General features: G+C 41.9%; 1 protein-coding gene across 3 annotated transcripts in view; it reads left to right on the top strand.

The window, feature by feature from the left end:
* The window catches only part of UTP4 (UTP4 small subunit processome component), a 25,578-nt gene extending 3,756 nt beyond the window's left edge, over positions 1 to 21,822 (top strand). For 2 of the 3 annotated variants that reach the window (XM_056525943.1, XM_056525945.1), the window contains exons 2-17: positions 1,778 to 1,938; positions 2,052 to 2,243; positions 2,323 to 2,407; positions 2,496 to 2,585; positions 9,818 to 10,029; positions 10,111 to 10,282; positions 10,360 to 10,451; positions 11,529 to 11,625; positions 12,397 to 12,461; positions 12,688 to 12,810; positions 12,948 to 13,104; positions 13,725 to 13,831; positions 13,921 to 14,016; positions 14,098 to 14,283; positions 14,482 to 14,592; positions 21,438 to 21,822. In XM_056525943.1, coding sequence (XP_056381918.1) covers positions 1,780 to 1,938; positions 2,052 to 2,243; positions 2,323 to 2,407; positions 2,496 to 2,585; positions 9,818 to 10,029; positions 10,111 to 10,282; positions 10,360 to 10,451; positions 11,529 to 11,625; positions 12,397 to 12,461; positions 12,688 to 12,810; positions 12,948 to 13,104; positions 13,725 to 13,831; positions 13,921 to 14,016; positions 14,098 to 14,283; positions 14,482 to 14,592; positions 21,438 to 21,554 — 2,061 coding nt within the window. In that variant the 5' untranslated portion in view covers positions 1,778 to 1,779 and the 3' untranslated portion in view covers positions 21,555 to 21,822. Of the gene's footprint in view, positions 1 to 958; positions 1,325 to 1,777; positions 1,939 to 2,051; positions 2,244 to 2,322; positions 2,408 to 2,495; positions 2,586 to 9,817; positions 10,030 to 10,110; positions 10,283 to 10,359; positions 10,452 to 11,528; positions 11,626 to 12,396; positions 12,462 to 12,687; positions 12,811 to 12,947; positions 13,105 to 13,724; positions 13,832 to 13,920; positions 14,017 to 14,097; positions 14,284 to 14,481; positions 14,593 to 21,437 lie in introns of those variants that run through there. The other variant, XM_056525944.1, reaches the window with a different exon arrangement.

Raw genomic sequence — 21,822 nt, 5'->3', positions numbered from 1 at the left:
GCTGACAGCGGCGTCTAAAGGGAGATGTGTATGCTCTCCGTGGCTCTGTCATTGATAGAGCCTGGCTGGACCAGGCTCTATCAATGGATTGCAGATAAATGGAGTTCAATAGAACTCTATTCATCTGTCAGAGGAATCTAATGATTCCTAAAAGACTAATAAAGTGTACAAAAAAAAATAAAATAAAAATAAAGTTTTAATAAAAGCGTAAAAGACATTGTTTTTTAGACAGAATCGGGATATATCGCGATGTATCGTCACCTAGACGGTATCGCGATATATCGGGATATATCGAATCGCCACACTGGTATCGCGATTCGAATCGAATCGCCAAATTCTTGGCGATTCACACCCCTAATATATATATATATATATATATATATATATATATATATATATGTGTGTGTGTGTGTGTGTTTTCCTGGAATACCCCTTTTAAGAAGAAATTATCACATTAACAAGATGAATATCCTAAATATTAACATTTTTGTGGTGAACCCTGCTGTCAGTTTTTCTTTTAACAAACATATCTGGGGTGTTTAAAGGGGTTATTTAGGAGTAGAAATACAGAGCTAATTTCTTTCAAAAACAGCTCTACGTCTGTCCCCAGGTTGTGTGTGCTGTTATAATTTGGCTCCATTCACTTCAATGGAACTGAGCTGCCGAACCACACCCAACCCGGAGGCAGACGTGGAGCGTTTTTTTTTTAAAGAAATTAGCTCTGTTTTTTTTTTTTTTTATTCCTGGATAACCCCTTTTAACCCTGTATCTGAGACTGAGCCATTGGGATACGTCCTCATTCACACTGCACAATCTCTGCCTTTAGATATTTCTGCTGGAGATTCCTTCTGGATCCGGGTGCCGACAAAACAAGCCAGTGCATTCCGCCGAAAGAACGAACATGTTCATATTTTCGACTGGGTTCTGAAATTCCGTAGTGTGGGCCTTTTCACTTGACCATCATTTGAAAGTTACAAACGTGTGAAAGTGTCTGCCAAAAAAGTGATCTGTCATGTGTGATTCTTTTTTTGGGCCGTGGTCTTGATCGTTCAAGTGTGGACAGTGTGCACAAGCTTCCTGCGTTTCTCTGTCCTCTATTTGGCCACGGTTGTTGATCGACCACATTCTGGACAATCCAAGTCTTGTGTATAGGCAGCTTTAGGTGAAATCTACACCGAGGATGCTCGACAAGCCTTTTGTTGGATGCTTTGAGGAATACGTACCAAAAGTGTGTGACAAGTGTGATCCCCATTAACACACCCCAAGTGTTCACCTTATATCAAAGCAGTCATCTCTAACCAGTGGTTTTTACAGGAGAGCCAAAGTAAGGGTTAATAAAAACTGGTGCAATAATAAAATATAGACGGGTTACTCATGACAATCATTCAGGTTGCTTCTTTATGATTGGTTGCTGTAGGCCAGTGTCTCCCAACCAGGGTGCCTCCAGCTGTTGCAAAACTACAACTCCCAGAATGCCCAGACAGCCAAAGGCTGTCCGGGCATGCTGGGAGTTGTAGTTTTGCAACAGCTGGAGGCACTCAGTTTGGAAAACACTGCTGCAGGCAATGTCTTCCACATCTAAATGGGTCTTGCAGGCCTCATATCTCAAATGTATGGGGCAGATTTTTTGTAACAGAACTTTCTAAGCCAATTTGTGAATATTCCAGTAGTGTTTCTACAAAATAGCACATTTTCAGTTAAGTTTACGGAGAGGGTCGCATAACCTCATTACCTGATACACGTGTCGTAATTCTGCCTCTCTTGTGTTGTTCTGCAGATATGGGTGAATTTAAAGTCCACCGTGTACGGTTCTTTGACTATGTCCCATCTGGTGTACGTTGTATGGCATACTCTGAACAGACAGAGAGGCTTGCTGTGGCTCGGAATGATGGATCTGTAGAAGTTTACAACTTCCCTGCCAACTACTACCAGGAAAAGGTAGAAAGATTAATGCATATAGTACAGTTTGCAACCTGGATTTTGTAAGAAACTGATATGTCATCATTTTAATGGTAATTTAGTTTATTAGGATACACTGTTTTATTTTGTAGATTATTCCTGGGGATGACAAAAGGTCCACTGAATCTATTTGCTGGGCTGCTGATGACCGACTCTTCTCTGCTGGTTTGAATGGAGAGATTATTGAGTATGACCTGGAGAAGCTTTGTGTTAAATATTCCTTAGATGCATTTGGAGGACCCATTTGGAACATTGTGTCCAATCCCAGTGGTACCCAACTTGCCGTATGTACAGCATATCTTATATAAGCACCATTTATTCTGTTTTGATGTCCACTGACCTCCATGTTGTCTTACAATGCAGGTCTGCTGTGAAGATGGCTCTGTCAAGTTGTTCAGCATCACTCCTGAAAAGATTGTCTTTGAGAAGTCCTTGGATCGTCAGAAAGGTGATTGACAGACTGATCATGTGATGTAGTTGGCTGCTTCTTACTGTTCTTGATAGACAAGTGTCATTTGTTTCTTCTCTGTCTACAGATCGTATCCTGTGTCTGGCTTGGCATCCATCAGAACCTCAGATTATCACGGGTTCAGTCAATGTCATCAGAGTATTCAGTGTTTCATCAGGTAAATAAGAAACAAAGGGTTGTTTTTTTGGCATCAATGGATGGAATGTGTGCCAATGATGATGCCCACTTTAATGTGGCAAAAGGTGGGTTAGATTAGGTTACTGTACTGGATTACACTTTGTTGTGGCTCAGTAATGGACATACTGCATAAGAAATAAAGCCACGTCCAAAGCAAACTAAAGGGGTGTTTCTTGGAGCAGAAAAGGGATTACCTCTTCTGCTCCCATGGAACACCACTTCCACCCTGAGCATGTCTGGGAAGGATATCTTGGTAACAGCCACCTCTAACATAGTTACATAGTTAGTACGGTCGAAAAAAGACATATGTCCATCAAGTTCAACCAGGGAATTAAGGGGTAGGGGTGTGGCGCGATATTGGGGAAGGGATGGGATTTTATATTTCTTCATAAGCATTAATGTTATTTTGTTCCAGGAATGTATCTAATCCTTTTTTAAAGCTGTTAATTGTTCCTGCTGTGACCAGTTCCTGAGGTAGACCGTTCCATAAATTCACAGTCCTCACGGTAAAGAAGGCGTGTCGCCCCTTGAGACTAAACTTTTTCTTCTCCAGACGGAGGGAGTGCCCCCTCGTCCTTTGGGGGGGTTTAACCTGGAACAGTTTTTCTCCATATTTTTTGTATGGGCCATTAATATACTTATATACGTTTATCATATCCCCCCTTAAATGTCTCTTCTCAAGACTAAACAATTGTAACTCCTTTAATCGCTCCTCATAGCTAAGATGTTCCATGCCCCATATTAGTTTAGTCGCAGCTCTGCAGTGTCCCTTTTATGGACAGGTGCCCAAAACTGGACAGCATATTCCAGGTGAGGCCGTACCAATGATTTATAAAGGGGGAGTATTATGTCCCTGTCCCTTGAGTCCATGCCTCTTTTGATACATGACAATATCCTGCTGGCTTTGGAAGCAGCAGCCTGACATTGCATGCTATTCTGTAGTCTGTGATCTACAAGTACACCCAGATCCTTCTCTACCAGTGACTCTGCCAGTTTAATCCCCCCTAAGACATACGACGCATGCAGGTTATTAGTACCCAGATGCATAACTTTACATTTATCCACATTGAACCTCATTTGCCAAGTGGATGCCCAGACACTTAGTCTATCCAAGTCATCTTGTAACTTATGCACATCCTCTATAGACTGTACCGTGCTACAAAGCTTGGTGTCATCTGCAAAGATAGAAACAGAGCTGTTAATACCATCCTCTATATCATTGATAAATAAATTAAACAGCAGCGGGCCCAGTACTGAACCTTGGGGTACACCACTAATAACCGGGGACCAATCAGAGTACGAATCATTTACCACCACTCTCTGGGTACGATCCATGAGCCAGTGTTGAATCCAGTTCCAAACTAAAATTTCCAAACCCAAAGACCTTAACTTACCTGTCAGACGTCTATGAGGGACAGTATCAAACGCTTTAGCAAAATCCAGAAACACTATATCCACAGCCATTCCTCAGTCAAGGCTTCTACTCACATCTTCATAAAAGCAAATTAGATTGGTTTGACAACTTCTATCCTTAGTAAACCCATGCTGGCTATCACTTATAATACAATTATCCCCTATGTATTCCTGTATGTAATCCCTTATAAGTCCTTCAAACAATTTACCCACAATGCACGTTAAACTTACCGGTCTATAGTTTCCTGGGGAAGACCTAGAGCCCTTTTTGAAGATTGGCACCACATTCGCCTTGCGCCAGTCCCTTGGCACAATACCAGACACCAGAGAATCTCTAAATATCATGAACAGGGGTACAGATATTACTGAACTTACCTCTCTAAGAACTCTTGGGTGCAATACATCCGGCCCTGGAGATTTGCTTACATTTATATCACTTAACTTACCTTGTACCATCTCTACATTAAGCCAGTTCAGTACATTACATGATGTGTTACCAGCACTGACCTGGCCAATGTCAGCTCCTTCTTCCTTAGTATATACAGAACTAAAGAACCCATTCAGTAGCTCCGCCTTCTCTTGATCGCCTGTGACAACCTCCCCATTATCATTATTAAGGGGTCCTACATGCTCTGTCCTTGGTTTTTTTGCATTTATATATCTAAAAAAATATTTAGGATTAGTTTTGCTTTCTTTGGCCACCTGTCTCTCGTTTTGAATTTTTGCTGTTTTTATTAGATTTTTACAGATTTTATTAAGCTCTTTGTACTGTTTAAATGTTATAGCTGACCCATCAGATTTGTATTTTTTGAAGGCTATTTTTTTGTTGTTTATTGCTCTTTTAACATCATTTGTCAGCCATGTAGGATTTAGTTTTAATCGTTTATATTTGTTCCCCTTTGGTATATATTTAGCTGTATAGTTATTTAGAGTTGATTTAAAGATGTCCCATTTACCTTCTGTATCAGTATTTGACAACACCTCCCCCCAGTCTATGTCCTGTAGTGCAGCTCTCAGCCCAGGGAAATTTGCCTTTTTAAAGTTATATGTTTTTGCCTTCCCCGCCTGTCTTTGTTTTCTACAATTTAAGTCAAAAGTAACTATATTGTGGTCGCTATTCCCAAGGTTTTCCCGCACAGTTACATTACCAACCAGCTCTGCGTTGTTGGAAATGATCAGATCCAACAAGGCATCAATTCTTGTTGGGTCCTCCACAAACTGGCCCATAAAATTATCCTGTAGTTTTACCCAACCCCGGAGCCCAATCTATATCTGGATAGTTAAAATCTCCCATTATTACCACTGTACCTGCCTGGGCGGCCCTCTCTATTTGTTTATGAAGCCGAACTTCTATCTCTTCAGTAATATTAGGGGGTCTGTAGATTACACCAAATACTATTTTTTCAATATTTCCCTCCTTTTGTAATTCTACCCACAGTGATTCCACCTCCTCAAAATCATCGCACACTATGGCATCGTTCACACTGACTTTCATACCACTTCTTACATACAGACAGACTCCACCACCTTTTCTGTTCATTCTATCCTTGCGAAACAATGTAAACCCCTGCAGATTGACAGCCCAGTCATGCGAGGAGTCCAGCCATGTCTCAGTGACCCCAACTATATCAATATGTTCCTCCAGTATCAAGGCCTCAAGCTCCCCCATTTTATTTGCTAGGCTTCTGGCATTTGTGAACATACACTTTACATTTCCATCCTTTATGTTATTGGGGTTAATGGGATTCAAGGGTGTAAGTTTTATTTTCCTATGAAGCCTATTCCTATTAACTATTCTAACCCCTCCCTCCGCTCCACCCCCAGGTACATTTATAATTCCCACCTCTCTATCTACTCTATCTTCCCCCTCTTTGCTGTAGGTTCCCTCCCCCCAAGTCCCTAGTTTAAACACTCCTCCACCCTTCTAGCCATCTTCTCCCCAAGCAAAGCTGCACCCTCCCCATTGAGGTGCAGCCCGTCCCTACGGTAGAGCCGGTAACCGACAGCGAAGTCAGCCCAGTTCTCCATGAACCCAAACCCTTCCTTCCTACACCAGCTTCTGAGCCACTTGTTTACCTCCCTAATCTCCTGCTGCCTTTCTGGTGCGGCTCGTGGTACTGGTAGTATTTCAGAAAATACTACCTTGGAGGTCCTTGCCTTAAGCTTGCGGCCTAAGTCCCTGAGTCAATGACTACTTTGTCATTGGTGCCAATATGTACCATGACTGCTGGGTCCTCTCCAGTCCCACCCAGCAACCTCTCAACCTGATCCGCGATGTGCCGAACTCGTGCGCCAGGCAGACAACACACTGTTCGGCGATCCAGGTCTTTGTGACAGATTGCCCTGTCTGTCCCCCTAATAATTGAGTCCCCCACCACTAGTACCTGTCTGGCCTGCCCTGTACTCCTCCCTCCCTCCTTACTGGAGCAGACACCCCCCTGGCGGTCAGAGGCGGTATCCTGCTGCAGTTCTGCTAGCTCTGTAATGACATCCCCCTCATCTGCCAAGCGGGCAAACTTGTTGGGGTGTGCCAGTTCAGGACTAGCCTCCCTGACACTTTTTCCCCTACCCCTCTTTCTAACTGTAACCCAGCTAACTGCCTGACTGTCCTGCAACTCCGTCCCACTGTCCTCCCCCACCTCTACTCCCGAGAGTGCCTGCTCAGTGAGCAGGAGACTCCTCTCCATGTTGTTAATGCTTCTCATTGTTGCCAGTCGCCCCTCTAGATGCAGGATCTGGGCTTCCAAACGGACAACTAGCACACATCTCGCACAACAATATGCACCCTCAAACTGTTGTTCAAGGATTGCATACATTGAACAGGATGTACATTGGACTGCATTTTCCAACATGGAGGCCATCTAGTTATGGGGATTTCACAAATGTATAGGAAAAAACAGACAGTCAAAATGACACTTAAAATTTTTTGTAGACCTTGTGGGTTCAGAAATTAACACTCACAGCGATCTCAACCTCCTGCTTTCAAACTCCAGTTTTTGTAACTCCTCTTTCACGCCCCCTCTTACACAGCAACACTCAGAAGAGCAAGCTCTTGTCTCAAAAGGCACACTTCTGAGACATGCCCAAGGCGGAAGTGGAGTGTCCGGGAGCAGAAGAGGTAATACCTTTTCTGCTCCCTGGAACACCCCATTTAACCCCTTAAGGACATAGCGGTTTTCCGTTTTTGCACACTTGTTTTTTCCTCCTTACTTTTTAAAAATCATAACCCTTTCAGTTTTGCACCTAAAAATCCATATGTTGGCTTATTTTTTGCGCCACCAATTCTACTTTGTAATGACATTAGTCATTTTACCCAAAAATCTATGGCGAAACGGAAAAAAAAATCATTGTGAGACAAAATGGAAGAAAAAACACCATTTTGTAAATTTTGGGGGCTTCGGTTTCTACACAGTAAATTTTTCATTAAAAATGACACATGATCTTTATTCTGTAGGTCCATACGATTAAAATTATACCCTACTTATATAGGTTTGATTTTTTATTACTTTGGAAAAAAATCATGACTACATGCAGGAAAATGTATACGTTTAAAATTGTCCTCTTCTGACCCCTATGAGGGCTCATTTTTTGCGCTGTGATCTGAAGTTTTTATCGGCACCATTCTTGTTTTGATCAGACTTTTTGATAGCTTTTTATTCATATTTTTATGTTATAAAAAGTGACCAAAAAGACGCTATTTTTGGACTATTGGACTTTTTTGCAGTTTAATTAACGATATATTTTTATAGTTCGGACATTTACGCACGCTGCGATACCACATATGTTTGTTTTTATTTACACAGTTTTTTTTTATGGGAAAAGGGGGGTGATTCAAACTTTTATTAGTGAAGGGGTTAAATGATCTTTATTCACTTTTTTTTTTGCACTTTTTTTTTTTTTTGCAGTGTTATAGCTCCCATAGGGACCTATAACACTGCACACACTGATCTTTTCCACAGATCACTGCAAAGACATAACTTTGCAGTGATCAGTGTTATAGGCAGTTGATTGCTCAAGCCTGGATTTCAGGCTTGCAGCAATCAATCGCCGTTCGGACACGCAGGAGGAAGGTAAGGCACCCTCCTGCTGCCTCCTAGCTGATCGGGACATCGCGATTTTATCGCGATGTCCCGATTAGCCCGACTGAGCTGCCGGGATGGTTTTACTTTTAGATGCGGCGATCAACGGAGCGGCGGGGACAGGGGAGTATACCGTCCTATACTTTACATTGCTCGGATCCCTCATGTATGTTGAGGGACCACTGTATACATATAATTGTATTATCTACATTATATAAAAAGTTTTTGTTGACGACAGGTACACTTTAAGTATTGTTTTGGGTTTTTATTTCATATAAGGTGGTCAATGTGAACCATGAAAAATGAATTACTTTAAGATATAAAAATTCTTATTATTGATTATCTCCATCCCAAAGTCATCCTGTACCTTTCACATAAATAAATAAATAAATATTGCTGTTGCTGAGACCCCTACATCCCCTTATCTTTGTCACAGCTCAACTCTCGACTTAACACAGTACAGGCCACTCAGAGAGCAGAGCTGAGCGGTGATGCCCACAAATCAGCAGAGCCTTTTGCTGAACACTGCTGCCCTTTCATTTTAGGTATCATGGGAGCCCCAGCAAGGGCACCCCCACCAATCTAAACTTTCCTTTTGACATGTCTGATGTTTTCAAGGGAAACTGTCACAATTTTATGTTATTCTAACCACAGGCAGCATAAAACAGAAACTAGCTGCCTGATTAAAACAAACTATGATCTACACTGAAGCATTTCAGACAGAGAAATCATGAAACTGATGACAGGTTCCTTTTAAAGTTTATGGCCCCTCACCCCCTTCCCCCTTTCCCGCCTGAAGCCCTGTGGATGTGTGGGCTATGTTTGTTTGTTCGTTCTATGTCCGTCCTTAGTGTTGTCTTTGTCTTTCCCCACCCTTTGTGAAGTTCCCACCAATAGTGGAAGTTTGTTCAAGGTTTTATATGTGTGGTTTGGTTTAATGTCAATGTAAATGATACCCACCTGGATTGTACATTGTGGCCTTTCCTGAAATGCTTATCGGGACATTATTATGCTACGACTTGAATTTTGTATGCTCCTTTAATGTTTTATACTCCTTGGCACACTTACATTGCAATAAAAACAGTTTAAAAAAAAAGTTTATGGCCAGCCCTTCAGCATTTAGCCACAGATCACTTACAGTTGAAGTTTGGGTTTAGAAGAACACTGAAGTACCTTCATTCTAGCAGAGGTTTAAAAGAGATCAAAGTCCAGATTTGAAATTAAGATGGAACACCCATCAGTTGAAGAGATTCTTTATGCATTTATTTTCATATCATGTTGAAAATAATATAAGTGGCACAGCGGGGAGACAGAGCATGACTAGGCGACAGCCATTGCATATCATAAGGTACTTCTTCCAACCTCCAGTCTTAAAGAGATCCTTAAGGAAAACATGATCCACCGTGTTATGGCTAATGCAAGGCCTCAGGAGGTGGAATTTACACAGGAACACAGAAATTGCTCAATCATGCTCAACCCTTTCAGGCCCTAAACTAGGTATAAAAATTTATGTTATTCCAGAGGGTTTCTTTTCCTCATGTACCCTACTGATGCAAATTTATGTATTAATGGTATTTGCCAAAGCCTGATGTTAAAATATTCTACTGATACATTTATTGAAATATTTCTGAGCACGTAACAAGCACATTACACCTATTGACTTTTACATCTAGTGCACAGTTTTCACCCTTGACATTTCTTGTGCTTCTGTTCATATTAGGTCATCTTCTTCATGTACTGAAGCTGGACCGCAGACCAGTGAGTGGACAGAAGCATGAGTGTATTGTGTGGAGTGTGGCTGTCCTGTCCTGTGGAGAAATCATCAGCGTGGATTCTTCAGGAAAACTCCAGTTCTGGGAATTAAACAAAGGAACGCTAATCCGCACTTACAAAGTAGCCAGTTGTGACCTTCTGTGCCTCGCAGTGTCAGAGGTGATGCTCTTGCATATATCTCTTATAAGTTGCAAAGTGTCTATATAATATTCTCACTTGTGCTGATTTTTGTCATGGCAGACTGAGGATAGCCTGTTGGTGGGCACAGCTGAGGGGGTCATCTTCCAGTTTCAGCGTTTGGCTGTCCAAGCAGAAAATCCAGAGCAACAGTGGGTTTACACAAAGCCATTTAGATTTCACACTCATGATGTTAGAGCTGTAGTACACAGCAGCACTGCTCTCATCTCTGGCGGTATGTAGCCCCCCTCAGATTAGTTTAGATATCACATTGCAATGTCTTATTTCTAAAGGTTCTCTATGTCCTAACAGGTGTTGATGGTCGGATTGCTTCTCGGCCTTTAATGGAAAAGGTGCAAACAAAATCCTATGAAGCTGCTCAGAGAAATATTACGTTTCCACATGTAAGTATTATCATGACTAGAAGTGTGATAAAATGGCTGCTGTGTGAAATATTCTAAACAGGCCTAGGTATTTTGAAGCAGCAGGTATTTGGAACTGGAACTTTGTGTTCCCTGCAAAACACTGTATGGCAAAGTATTCCTCCTCTCTTAATTGTTGATTTTAGGTGTTTAAATTAGTGCCATTGTCCTCTAGATCCCCCCCATTATTAGCTGTAAAATGGTAATATTAAATAAGTATCATGGGGAAAAACGTATCCTCAATCCAAAGGAATAGGGAATAAGTTTTAGATTGCAGGAGGTTCGGCCGCTGGGCTAAACCCCCCCCCCCCCCCCCCATCTCCACTAAGGGGCCCTGGCTCTCCCAGGGAGCAGCGCATCACAACACCCACACAAAGCGGCGAGCGTGTCGAGTGAAGTGACGCGAGTGAAGTGACGTGTTTCTCCCGGGGAGTGCCAGGGGTCTGACCGCTGGGACCCTTTGGATAGGGGATACGTTTTTCCCCATGATATATCCCCTTTAATAAGTATACATGACAGATAACAACATTTTACAGAGTAGGGTTACATAAGTTGCCAATGCTCTGCCGGATCAATCAATAAGCTCATCTGGTATTAAAAATAGCATAAGAATGGTCCATCAGGAGCTTCATAGCATAGTTTTCATAGCTGATCAGCTGCAAGCAAGTGGTTTAAAGCATGCCTCTGCTGGGCATTTAGTAAAGCAGTGGAAACATGTTCCATGAGTGAGTAATCCCGCTCTCTGTGGCAGTGTGATGGATGAGTCTGAATCTGGCGAAAGCCAGGAGAAGATTACCTGCCTGACTGCATTGTGCCAGCTGTAAAGTTTAATGCAGCAGGGATAATGCTGTGGGGTTGTTTCATAGATTGTAACCTAGGCACTGTAGTTCCAGTGAAGTAAATCTTCAACATAAGACATTTTGGACAATCATATGCATTATGTGATTTTAAGACTTGTAATTCCTAAGTGACTCGATGTGTTTGAGCAAAGTTTCTAGTACTTTCATTATTACATCTTAATATAAGGACTTGCTTTTAACATCTGTTTTCTTTGTACAGCGCCATCTTGTTTCCTGCGCCCAAGCCTCCAGACTACTTCTGTTTCAGTTCCCTGAACGCTTAGAGTTGTGGAGACTGGGACAGACAGATGAATCAGGTATGTGGGGATTATATAGACTAGATACATATAATTATGAAGGATATCAAAAGGAAAACATCTGGGACACCTCTGGAGCACTTCTGTTCAGCTGGAGAGCAGTCCACCATCGACCACCTTAATTCTAAGGCTAGGTTCACCTTGTCCTTGTGCTGGGTACGTTCAGCTCCTTTTTTTTTTTTTGCACTGAATGACCCCAAAAAACGGGTTTGAGCACCACAGATTCCACCAGATTTTGACGGATCCTATTGACTTGAATGGGGTCTGTCAGGGATCTCATAGTTTAGTGGAGATTAAAAAAAGTGCACATTGTTTTGACGGAGTTACCAACAGAGCTTCTTTTGACGTAGCCCGGTGGCAATGTAGACCTATCCGTAGTGTTATTTTTATTTCCATTACATGCAAGACTGCGTATTTTGGAGGGCCACAAGTTTTTATTTTACTTTTTTTGGGATGTAACAGAATCTCTCTTAGATTTGAGCAGTTTACAACCGGTAGTCAGAAATACACACATGAAAGCTCAATCAGAGACATTTTACAAATCCTGTGTTGCCCCTAGCAACCAATCACATCACTTCTTTCATTTTTTAAAAGGCCTCTGGAAAATGAAAGAATCAATCTGGTTGTTATGGGCAACTGGTCAACTTTTCCTCTGCACAGGTTTTGATAAATCTTCCCCAATGAACCTAATAATTCACAGCGCTATTAGGACTCTGTATTTTGCATTTCTTTTGGACCCAAGTTGTAAATCTGTATATTTGTGGTTTGTAGGGATCGATGGGGACCTTCTGAAAGTGAACAAGGAACAAGAACTGCTTTTGCAGCTTAAGAGAAAGGTGAGCACTGCCACTAGGAGGCAGCATTGAGACTCTTCTAGCTGTGGATTCTGGCACACTGGCAATGGCTAATTCACAAGTAAACCTGTAAATGAATTAAAGAAAATGCATATTGTACATCTATACATTTCTCTCATCTGCTGTATGTTGTGTATCCCAGTTAAAGGCCTTCTCTCTCATATTTACGATCCTTTAAGTTGATCTGTCTTATTTTCTCTCGTCTCAGGGATCTGAGTGTATTCGATGCAGCACCATCTCCCGATGTGGTTCATGGGTTTCCTATACCACAGGTTCCCGTCTGTTTCTTCATAGGCTGCGTTATGATAAAGATAATATAAGTATCAGCCGGGTAAGTCAGATTTGCATCGATCTCTTTACTAATAGGACACATACAGATATCCTAGGATATCTGTAACATCTTTTACATCACATTCTTGCATTCTGAATATTCACACACATAAAAACACTATTTCTGTTCTTCTACAGGTTCCAAAAGTGCCTCAGCTACAGACTGCAGCTCTGCAGCTTCTTTTCTCGCCTGACTCTAAACAGCTCTATGTAGGATCGGTGGGAGGATGTGTTCATATCTTTGATCTGTCTGAGGGTGCCTGCAAGCACAGTCATAAGTTAGAGCCTCCATCGGGTAATAGAAATTTTTACAGGGATAACGCCTTTTAATACTGTTTAGGAAGAATAGTTGTAAATGTTTAGCCTGGTATAGTTTATAACTGGTACATTTGCCAGTCGGATTACATAGCAAGGTTACTAAAGGTCTGCAGGGGTAACTGTTGAGGCTACTAAGTTACAGTTCAGATAACACTGTTGTGTTGATTCTATGGATTTTGATGGAATTGTGACACTGTTATGATCCTTTACCTTTTGTATCAAATAACAGTATAGCTGTAAGCTGAGTTGTCTAGTGGGGTCTGAGGTAGTATTGGTCATGTAAATGTTGAGAATTTTCATGCAGCTCCTAAAGATGCATCAACAGCCAAAATGAGTTTATGGTTTTATACCAATTGTTGAGCTGACATTTTCTGATATAAAATGTTGAACCCAACTGATTAGCAGAATGAAGGAGACAACAGTATCTGTGCCTGAACCACATCCTCTTTGTTCTGCTAATCTTAGGGTTCCAGGGGGTTGGACCACCCACACATTAGCTAGGCCATCAATTTATTCTCTCCTTAAAACCCCGTTAGTGATGCATGAGACATCTGCTGCCTTATAGAAGGATATAACCAGAAAGGTCTGTTCTTACAGGTTCTTCCCATCCTGTACATCTTCTGGCTGCAAATTCAGATGGGTCCCTACTAGCAGTGGCTTCTTCCAATTCTCAGATTGACATATATAACCTCAACAAACTAAAGGTAAGAACAATCAAAATGATTGATGCACTTTTAGAAAATTAGGTCTGCATCCTCTTTTTGACTGGAATCTTTTGTTGTCTTTCCTCCAGTATGAATGTTCAGTACCTCAATACAGTTCTCCTCCTACAGCCATCAGTATCCATCCCTCCACTAATCACCTGGTCATTGCTCACGCTGATCAGCAGGTGGGTTGTACGGAGTCTGAAATGTGTTCCTTGGTTTGTTCGTAGATCACAACTTACATGTTGCTTCTTACTTATATTTAGGTTCTAGAATTCAACATTGCTAAGAAACAATACACAGAATGGAGTCGAAAAGTCTTGCAGCGCGGTCTCCATCGTGATTGGCTTGAACGTGATACACCCATCACTGGCATCACATTTAACCCCTTGAGGCCTGACCACATTCTCATGCATGATACCTATATGTTCTGTGTCCTAGATAAGTCTCTGGTAAGCAAGTGGTCTTCCTGAGGCCCATCATACCTATATGTATTACTGTTGTTTTTTTCCAGCTTTTTGCTTGTAAACACAGATTTTACATTTTTAACCAAACAACAAATTGTAATGGTGGCTTAATGACCAAAATGCACAAGTGGTTTTTCATGTTTTAGCATACTTTGATGAATAATCATATGTCTGTCTTCTCAGCCTCTACCAGATGATAAAACACCTCTGCTCAACCAGAAGTCACTGAGGCAGCTTTCAGAAAGTGCAAGGAGAAGTCACACACATGCCTTCAAAATAACCAAAAAGTTTCAGGTAGGATATTTATGCTTTATTTTCTTCAGGAAAAAGTTAGATGGTAATATTAGAGCAGCATACATTACTGCAATACTACTAATCTATTATGAGCAGTAATATACATTACTGCTAATAATGGATGAATAACAGAAACATTTGAAGAAACAGGAAGCATTTGAACCATTGCATTTATACTTTATCCATCTTGTCTCTGTTATGGTGTAGACTGATGCTTTGTGTGTGAGGACTGAATAACACAACCATGCACAGACCTTCTATCATACGAAGGAACCCCCCCTTCTATTAGTTAACTTCCATGGTGATACTATTTGGGACAGGGATCCCTTTACAGTAAACCCTGGGACCTGTGTAAAACCCCAGGGTTGTCTGTGCACTCAGGCTATTGTTAGGGGAACACTTTGTATGGCATAACAACATCAGGCTTTGTCATAGATCTTAATGTATTGGCATGTTAGCGCCGTAGTCTGGTTGCTCCTATTAACAGTGAATGGAACGTGAAGTGTGCACGTGTATTTGCCGCTTAAGCCCGACTGGGAACTCAGACCTACTTTCTTGAAGGGTTATCCAGGAATAGAAAAAACACAGCTAATTCCTTTCAATTCCTTCCCTCCACGTCTGTCCTTGGTTTGGGTGTGGTTTTATGAGTTGGCTCCATTCACAACCTGGAGACAGACAAGGAGAGGTTTTTGAAAGATAGTAGCTCTGTATTTCTATTTCTTGATAACCCCTTAACAACGCAGGAGGTAAATGTACGTCCTGGTGAGGTGGTACTTAAGGCACCAGGACGTACATTTACATCCTATACATAACCGCGAGCATCGGAGCGATGCTCAGGTCATGCGCGGCAGGGCCTGGCTGCTGATAGCAATCGTGCGTATGTCCACCATTAACCCCTCAGATGCCGTGGTCAATACAGATCACGGCATCTGCAGCATTGCGGTCACTATAATGGATTATCGGATCGCCCACAGCGTTGCCGCAGCGATCCGATCATCCAGAACTAGTCCAGACTATTAACCCCTTCACGACGAGTGACGTACATGTACGGCGCCGCGAAGTGTCACTTGGCGCGCGGCGACGTACATGTACGGCGCGGGGTTCCGGGAGCGCCGCGTCACCGGTAGCGGTGGTCGGGCCGGGATGACTGCTGTTATCTAACAGCAGGCATCCCGGCACATTGCCGAGGGGGGTCCTGAGACCCCCCCATGACCACGATGCGCACAATTCGCAGGTCAATTCAGACCTGCGATCTGCGCGATTCCGGGTCATACGGGTCACTGGTGACCCGGAAAATAAGAGGGACCGGTGGTGTCCGAGACACCCTCGATCCCCCTGAAGGGATAGGAGTTTGGTGGCAGGGTGCCACCCCTCCTATCCCTGCTATTGGTCGGCCGAGCGACCGATAGCAGACCGGGGGAGGGGGGGGTTAAAGTTCTATTGGTGTCCGGCAAAACGGGGGAACTGTCCAGGGACCGGCGCCAAAGGTCCCTTAACTGGATCCTGGAGCGCGATCCTCCATGCGGGGATCCCGCACGTGCGGCGGCGGCAGCAGCAATTCATCCGGGTCCTGCCAGGCGAGTTGTTGCCTAGATCCGGAGGGCCACAGTTTACAGTGGTCTCTAAACCAGTGTTTCCCAACCAGGGTGCCTCCAGCTGTTGCAAAACTACAACTCCCAGCATGCCCAGACAGCCTTTGGCTGTCCGGGCATGCTGGGAGTTGTAGTTTTGCAACAGCTGGAGGCACCCTGGTTGGGAAACACTGCTCTAAACCGTGGCCCTCCAGATGTTGCAAAACTACAACTCCCAGCATGCCCAGACAGCTGTTTACTGTCTGAGCATGCTGCGAGTTGTAGTTTTGCAACATCTGGAGGGCCACAGTTTTGAGACCACTGGACAGTGATTTACAACCTGAACCCCTCTAAATCTTGCAAAACTACCAGCATTCAGGAACAGAATAAGGCTGTCTTTGCATGCTGGGAGTTGTACTTGCGTGCATAACTACATCTCCCAGCATGCCCTTCCGCAATCAGTACATGCTGGGAGTTTTGGTTTTGCAACAGCTGGAGGAACACTGGTTGGAAAATACTGAGTTAGGTCATAGGACCTAACTCAAGGTTTTCCAACCAGTGTGCCTCCAGCTGTTGCAAAACTACAACTCCCAGCATGCATGGTCTGTCAGTGCATGCTGGGAGTTGTAGTTTTGACCCCCCCCCCCCCCCCCCCCCCCCCCTCCCATGTGAATGTACAGGCTACATTCACACTGGAGGCAGATTACAGTGAGTTCCCCGTTTCAAGTTTGAGCTGCGGCACATTTTCTGCCGCAGCTCAAACTCCTAGCGGGAGACTCAGTGTAATCTGCCTCCAGTGTGAATGCAACCTAAAAGCACTACACTACACTAACATAAAATAAAGAGTAAAACACTACATATACACACGTACACTGCCCCCCCTACCACCCCCCTTCCCCAATAAAAATGAAAAACTTATTGTATGGCAGTGTTTCTAAGATGGAGCCTCCAGCTGTTGCAAAACAAATACTCCCAGCATTTCTGGACAGCAATTGACTGTCCAAGCATGCTGAGAGTTTTACAACAGCTGGAGGCACCCTGTTTGGGAATCACTGGCATAAAATACCCCTATGTCCACCCCTATGCAAGTCCCTAATTCAGGCCTCAAATGCGCATGGCGCTCTCACTTTGGAGCCCTGTTGTATTTCAAGGCAACAGTATAGGGTCACATACGGGGTATCGCCGTACTCAGGAGAAATTGCCTAAAAAATTTTGGGGGGCTTTTTCTCCTTTTACCCCTTATGAAAAGGAACAGTTGGGGTCTACACCAGCATATTAGTGTAAAAAAATAAACATTTTTACACTAACATGCTGTTGTTGCCCTATACTTTTCATTTTCACAAGAGGTAAAAGGGAAAAACGCCCCCCAAAGTTTGTAACACAATTTTGGAGATACCCCCCCATATGTGGGCGCAAAGTGCTCTGGGGGCGCACAACAAGGCCCAGAAGGGAGAGTGCGCCATGTACATTTGAGGTGATTTGCACAGGGGTGGCTGATTGTTACAGCGGTTCTGACAAACGCAAAAAAAAAAAAAAAACACACCCACATGTGACCCCATTTTGGAAACTACACCCCTCACGGAATGTAATGAGGGGTGCAGTGAGAATTTACACCCCACAGGTGTCTGACGGATCTTTGGAACAGTGGTCCGTGAAAATGAAAAATGTTGCACAGCCCACTGTTCCAAAGATCTGTCAGAAACCAGTGGGGGGTAAATGCTCACTGTACCCCTCATTACATTCTGTGAGGGGTCTAGTTTCCAAAATGGTATGCCATGTTTTTTTTTTTTTTTTGCTGTCCTGGCACAATAGGGGCTTCCTAAATGCGACATGCCCCCCGAGCAAAATTTGCTCTCAAAAAGCCAAATATGACACCTTCTCTTCTGAGCATTGTAGTTCGCACGCAGTGCACTTCAGGTCCACTTATGGGGTACCTCCATACTCAGAAGAGGTGGGGTTACAAATTTTGGGTGGTCTTTTCTGCTATTAACCCTTGCAAAAATGTGAAATTTGGGTGGAAACCCACATTTTAGTGAAAAAAATTTTTTTTTTTTTTACATATGCAAAAGTCGTGAAACACCTGTGGGGTATTAAGGCTCACTTTATCCCTTGTTACATTCCTCAAGGAGTCTAGTTTCCAAAATGGTATGCCATGTGTTTTTTTTTGCTGTCCTGGCACAATAGGGGCTTCCTAAATGCGACATGCCCCCCGAGCAAAATTTGCTCTCAAAAAGCCAAATATGACACCTTCTATTCTGAGCATTGTAGTTCGCCCGCAATGCACTTCAGGTCCACTTATGGGGTACCTCCATACTCAGAAGAGGTGGGGTTACAAATTTTGGGGGGTCTTTTCTGCTATTAACACTTGCAAAAATGTGAAATTTGGGGGGAAACCCACATTTTAGTGAAAAAAAAAAATTTTTTTTTTTTTTTTTTTTTACATATGCAAAAGTCGTGTAACACACGTGGGGTATTAAGGCTCAATGTATCCCTTGTTACATTCCTCAAGGGGTCTAGTTTCCAAAATGGTATGCCATGTGTTTTTTTTTTGCTGTCCTGCACCATAGGGGCTTCCTAAATGCAACATGTCCCCTGAGCAAAATTTGCTCTCAAAAAGCAAAATATGACTCCTTCTCTTCTGAGCATTGTAGTTCATCCGCAGTGCACTTCAGGTCCACTTATGGGGTACTTCCATACTCAGAAGAGATGGGGTTACAAATTTTGGGGGGTCTTTTCTGCTATTAACCCTTTAAAAAATGTGAAATTTGGGGGAAAACTAACATTTTAGTTAAAAAAAAAAAAATTTACATATGCAAAAGTCGTGAAACACCTGTGGGGTATTAAGGCTCACTTTATTCCTTGTTATGTTCCTCAAGGGGTCTAGTTTCCAAAATGGTATGCCATGTGTTTTTTTTTGCTGTTCTGGCACCATAGGGGCTTCCTAAATGCGACATGCCCCCCAAAAACCATTTCAGAAAAACATACTCTCCAAAATCCCCTTGTCGCTCCTTCGCTTCTGAGCCCTCTACTGCGCCCACCGAACACTTTACTAGACATATGAATTATGTGCTTACTCAAGAGAAATTGGGCTACAAATATAAGTATACATTTCTCCTTTTACCCCTTGTAAAAATTAAAAAATTGGGTCTACAAGAACATGCGAGTGTAAAAATTGAAGATTTAGAATTTTCTCCTTCACTTTGCTGCTTTTCCTGTGAAACACCTAAAGGGTTAAAAAGCTTATTGAATGTCATTTTGAATACTTTGGGGGGTGCAGTTTTTATAATGGGGTCATTTGTGTGGTATTTCTAATATGAAGACCCTTCAAATCCACTTCAAACCTGAACTGGTCCCTGAAAAATAGTGAGTTTGAAAATTTTGTGAAAAATTTGAAAATTGCTGCTGAACTTTGAAGCCCTCTGGTGTCTTCCAAAAGTATAAACTTGTCAATTTTATGATGCCAACATAAAGTAGACATAATGTATATGTGAATCCCAAAAAAAATTTGGAATATCCATTTTCCTTACAAGCAGAGTGCTTCAAAGTTAGTTTTCATCAAATTTTGGGATTTTTCACCAAGAAAGGATGCAAGTTACCACAAAAATTTACCACTATGTTACAGTAGAATATGTCACGAAAAAACTATCAGAATGATAACTAAAAGCATCCCAGAGTTATTCATGTTTAAAGTGACAGTGGTCAGATTTGCAAAAAAGGGCTTCGTCCTAGAGGTGAAAATGGTCTGTGTCCTTAAATGGTTAAAGTGTAATAATAAAAGTAAAAAATGTGAAAAACCCCTCCCCTAATAAAAACATAAATTGTCCCATTTTCCCTATTTCACCCCCAAAAAGTGTAAAAAAAAATATTCATATACATATTTGGTATCGCCGCGTGCGTAAATATCCGAACTATTAAAATATAATGGCAATGATACCGTACGGTGAACGGCGTTAATGTAAAAAAAAGTCCCAAATTGCTGCTTTTTTATAACATTTTATTCCCAAAAAAATTCTTAAAAAAATGTATTAAAAGTTTTATATAAGCAAATATGGTATCAATCACGGCGCAAAAAATGAGCCCTCATACCGCCGCTTATACGGAAAAATGAAAAAGTTATAGGTCTTCATATTAGGGGGACTTTAAATGTAGTAATTTAGTTAAAAAGTTTGCGATTTTTTTTTTTTAAGTGCAACAGTAAAAGAAAAGTATGTTATGGGTATCATTTTAATCGTATTGACCCAGAGAATAAAAAACACGGTCATTTTTACCGTAAATTGTACGGCGTGAAAGCGAAACCTTCCAAAATTAGCAAAATTGCAGTTTTCTTTTTAATTTCCCCACACAAATAGTATTTTTTTTGTTGCGCCATACATTTTATGGTAAAGTGAGTGTTGACATTACAACGGACAACTGGTTGCGCAAAAAAACAAGCCCTCATACCAGTCTGGGGATGAAAATATAAAATAGTTATGATTTTTTGAAGGCGAGGAGGAAAAAACGAAAACGTAAAAATAAAATTGTCTGAGTCCTTAAGGCCCAAATGGGCTGAGTCCTTAAGGGGTTAAGAATGTGGGGAGCCCCAGCAGTCGGGACCTCACCCCTGCCCCTTGTGATTGTACACCTATTACCTATCCTGTGGATATGGGATAGATCAAAATGGTCGAACAACCCCTTTACTAAGATAAAAGATGTAATAAAATATTTAATTTGAAAAAAGGTATTAAAAAAACTAAATAAAACCATTATAACATTTTTGTTACATAAAAAAAAAAAATCAGCTATATTTTTAAAAAACATGCCTTTTAAAGTAGAGACGTGGCACTCCAATGGTGTAGAAAGTGACTTTATTCACCTATTAAGTTCACAAAGTGCAACATTTCAATCTGACAATGAGACCTTTCTTAAGCCTTTGGGACTCGGAGCACCTATCTGGACCTGAAGTCCTAGCACAGTGCTGGTATTATACAAGGACTTTTTAGCTATATTTCTAAGGCATCATTATGACCACAATAACATAAAGTTGTTCAGTGTTGAACAGTAACACTATAATAAATGACCCAAAGAAAACATTTGCTGCTAAAAAGCTGTGCCTAATAAAATGCAGAGTTATTTAGGACTGGTGAGTCTCTAGTCTAAGCCTATTTTCTGTAAACGAAACAGCCTGTTTGTTGTATTTTTCATTTTTTTTTCATCCTTTAACTGTGAAATTTTTTTCTTATTTCCCTTATTTATTTTTGTTGTTAACCCCTTTCCTGGTTGCTGGACCGTTTGCAGCCCTTGCTTTTCATGGACTTGTTGGATGATGGGGAGTTGGTCCTGGTGGAAAGGCCGATCACTGACATCCTGACTCAGCTGCCTCCACCAATGAAACAAAAGAAGTTTGCAACATAAAGCTCCTCCCGGATTCCCTCTACAGATTTATATTTAATAACCATAATGCTTTTTTTGTAATGGCGAGTCAGGGGTGCTTTGTATCATCAGCATCCAGCCTGAGATTAGATTGGAGTTAAATGGACTTCGATGCGGCACTGCTCCAAATTCAAGGAATGGACCCAGTATGACCACCTTTACATGAGCTTGAATTTTTTTATGGACTGAAAATATGAGCGATTTGTCCTATTTTCATCTTCAAATATCTGTTATTAAAATGTGGCCTTTC

The sequence above is a fragment of the Hyla sarda genome, chromosome 6, assembly GCF_029499605.1.
Source record: "Hyla sarda isolate aHylSar1 chromosome 6, aHylSar1.hap1, whole genome shotgun sequence".
NCBI lineage: Eukaryota > Metazoa > Chordata > Amphibia > Anura > Hylidae > Hyla > Hyla sarda.
This window is presented reverse-complemented; position numbering and strand designations above follow the sequence as displayed.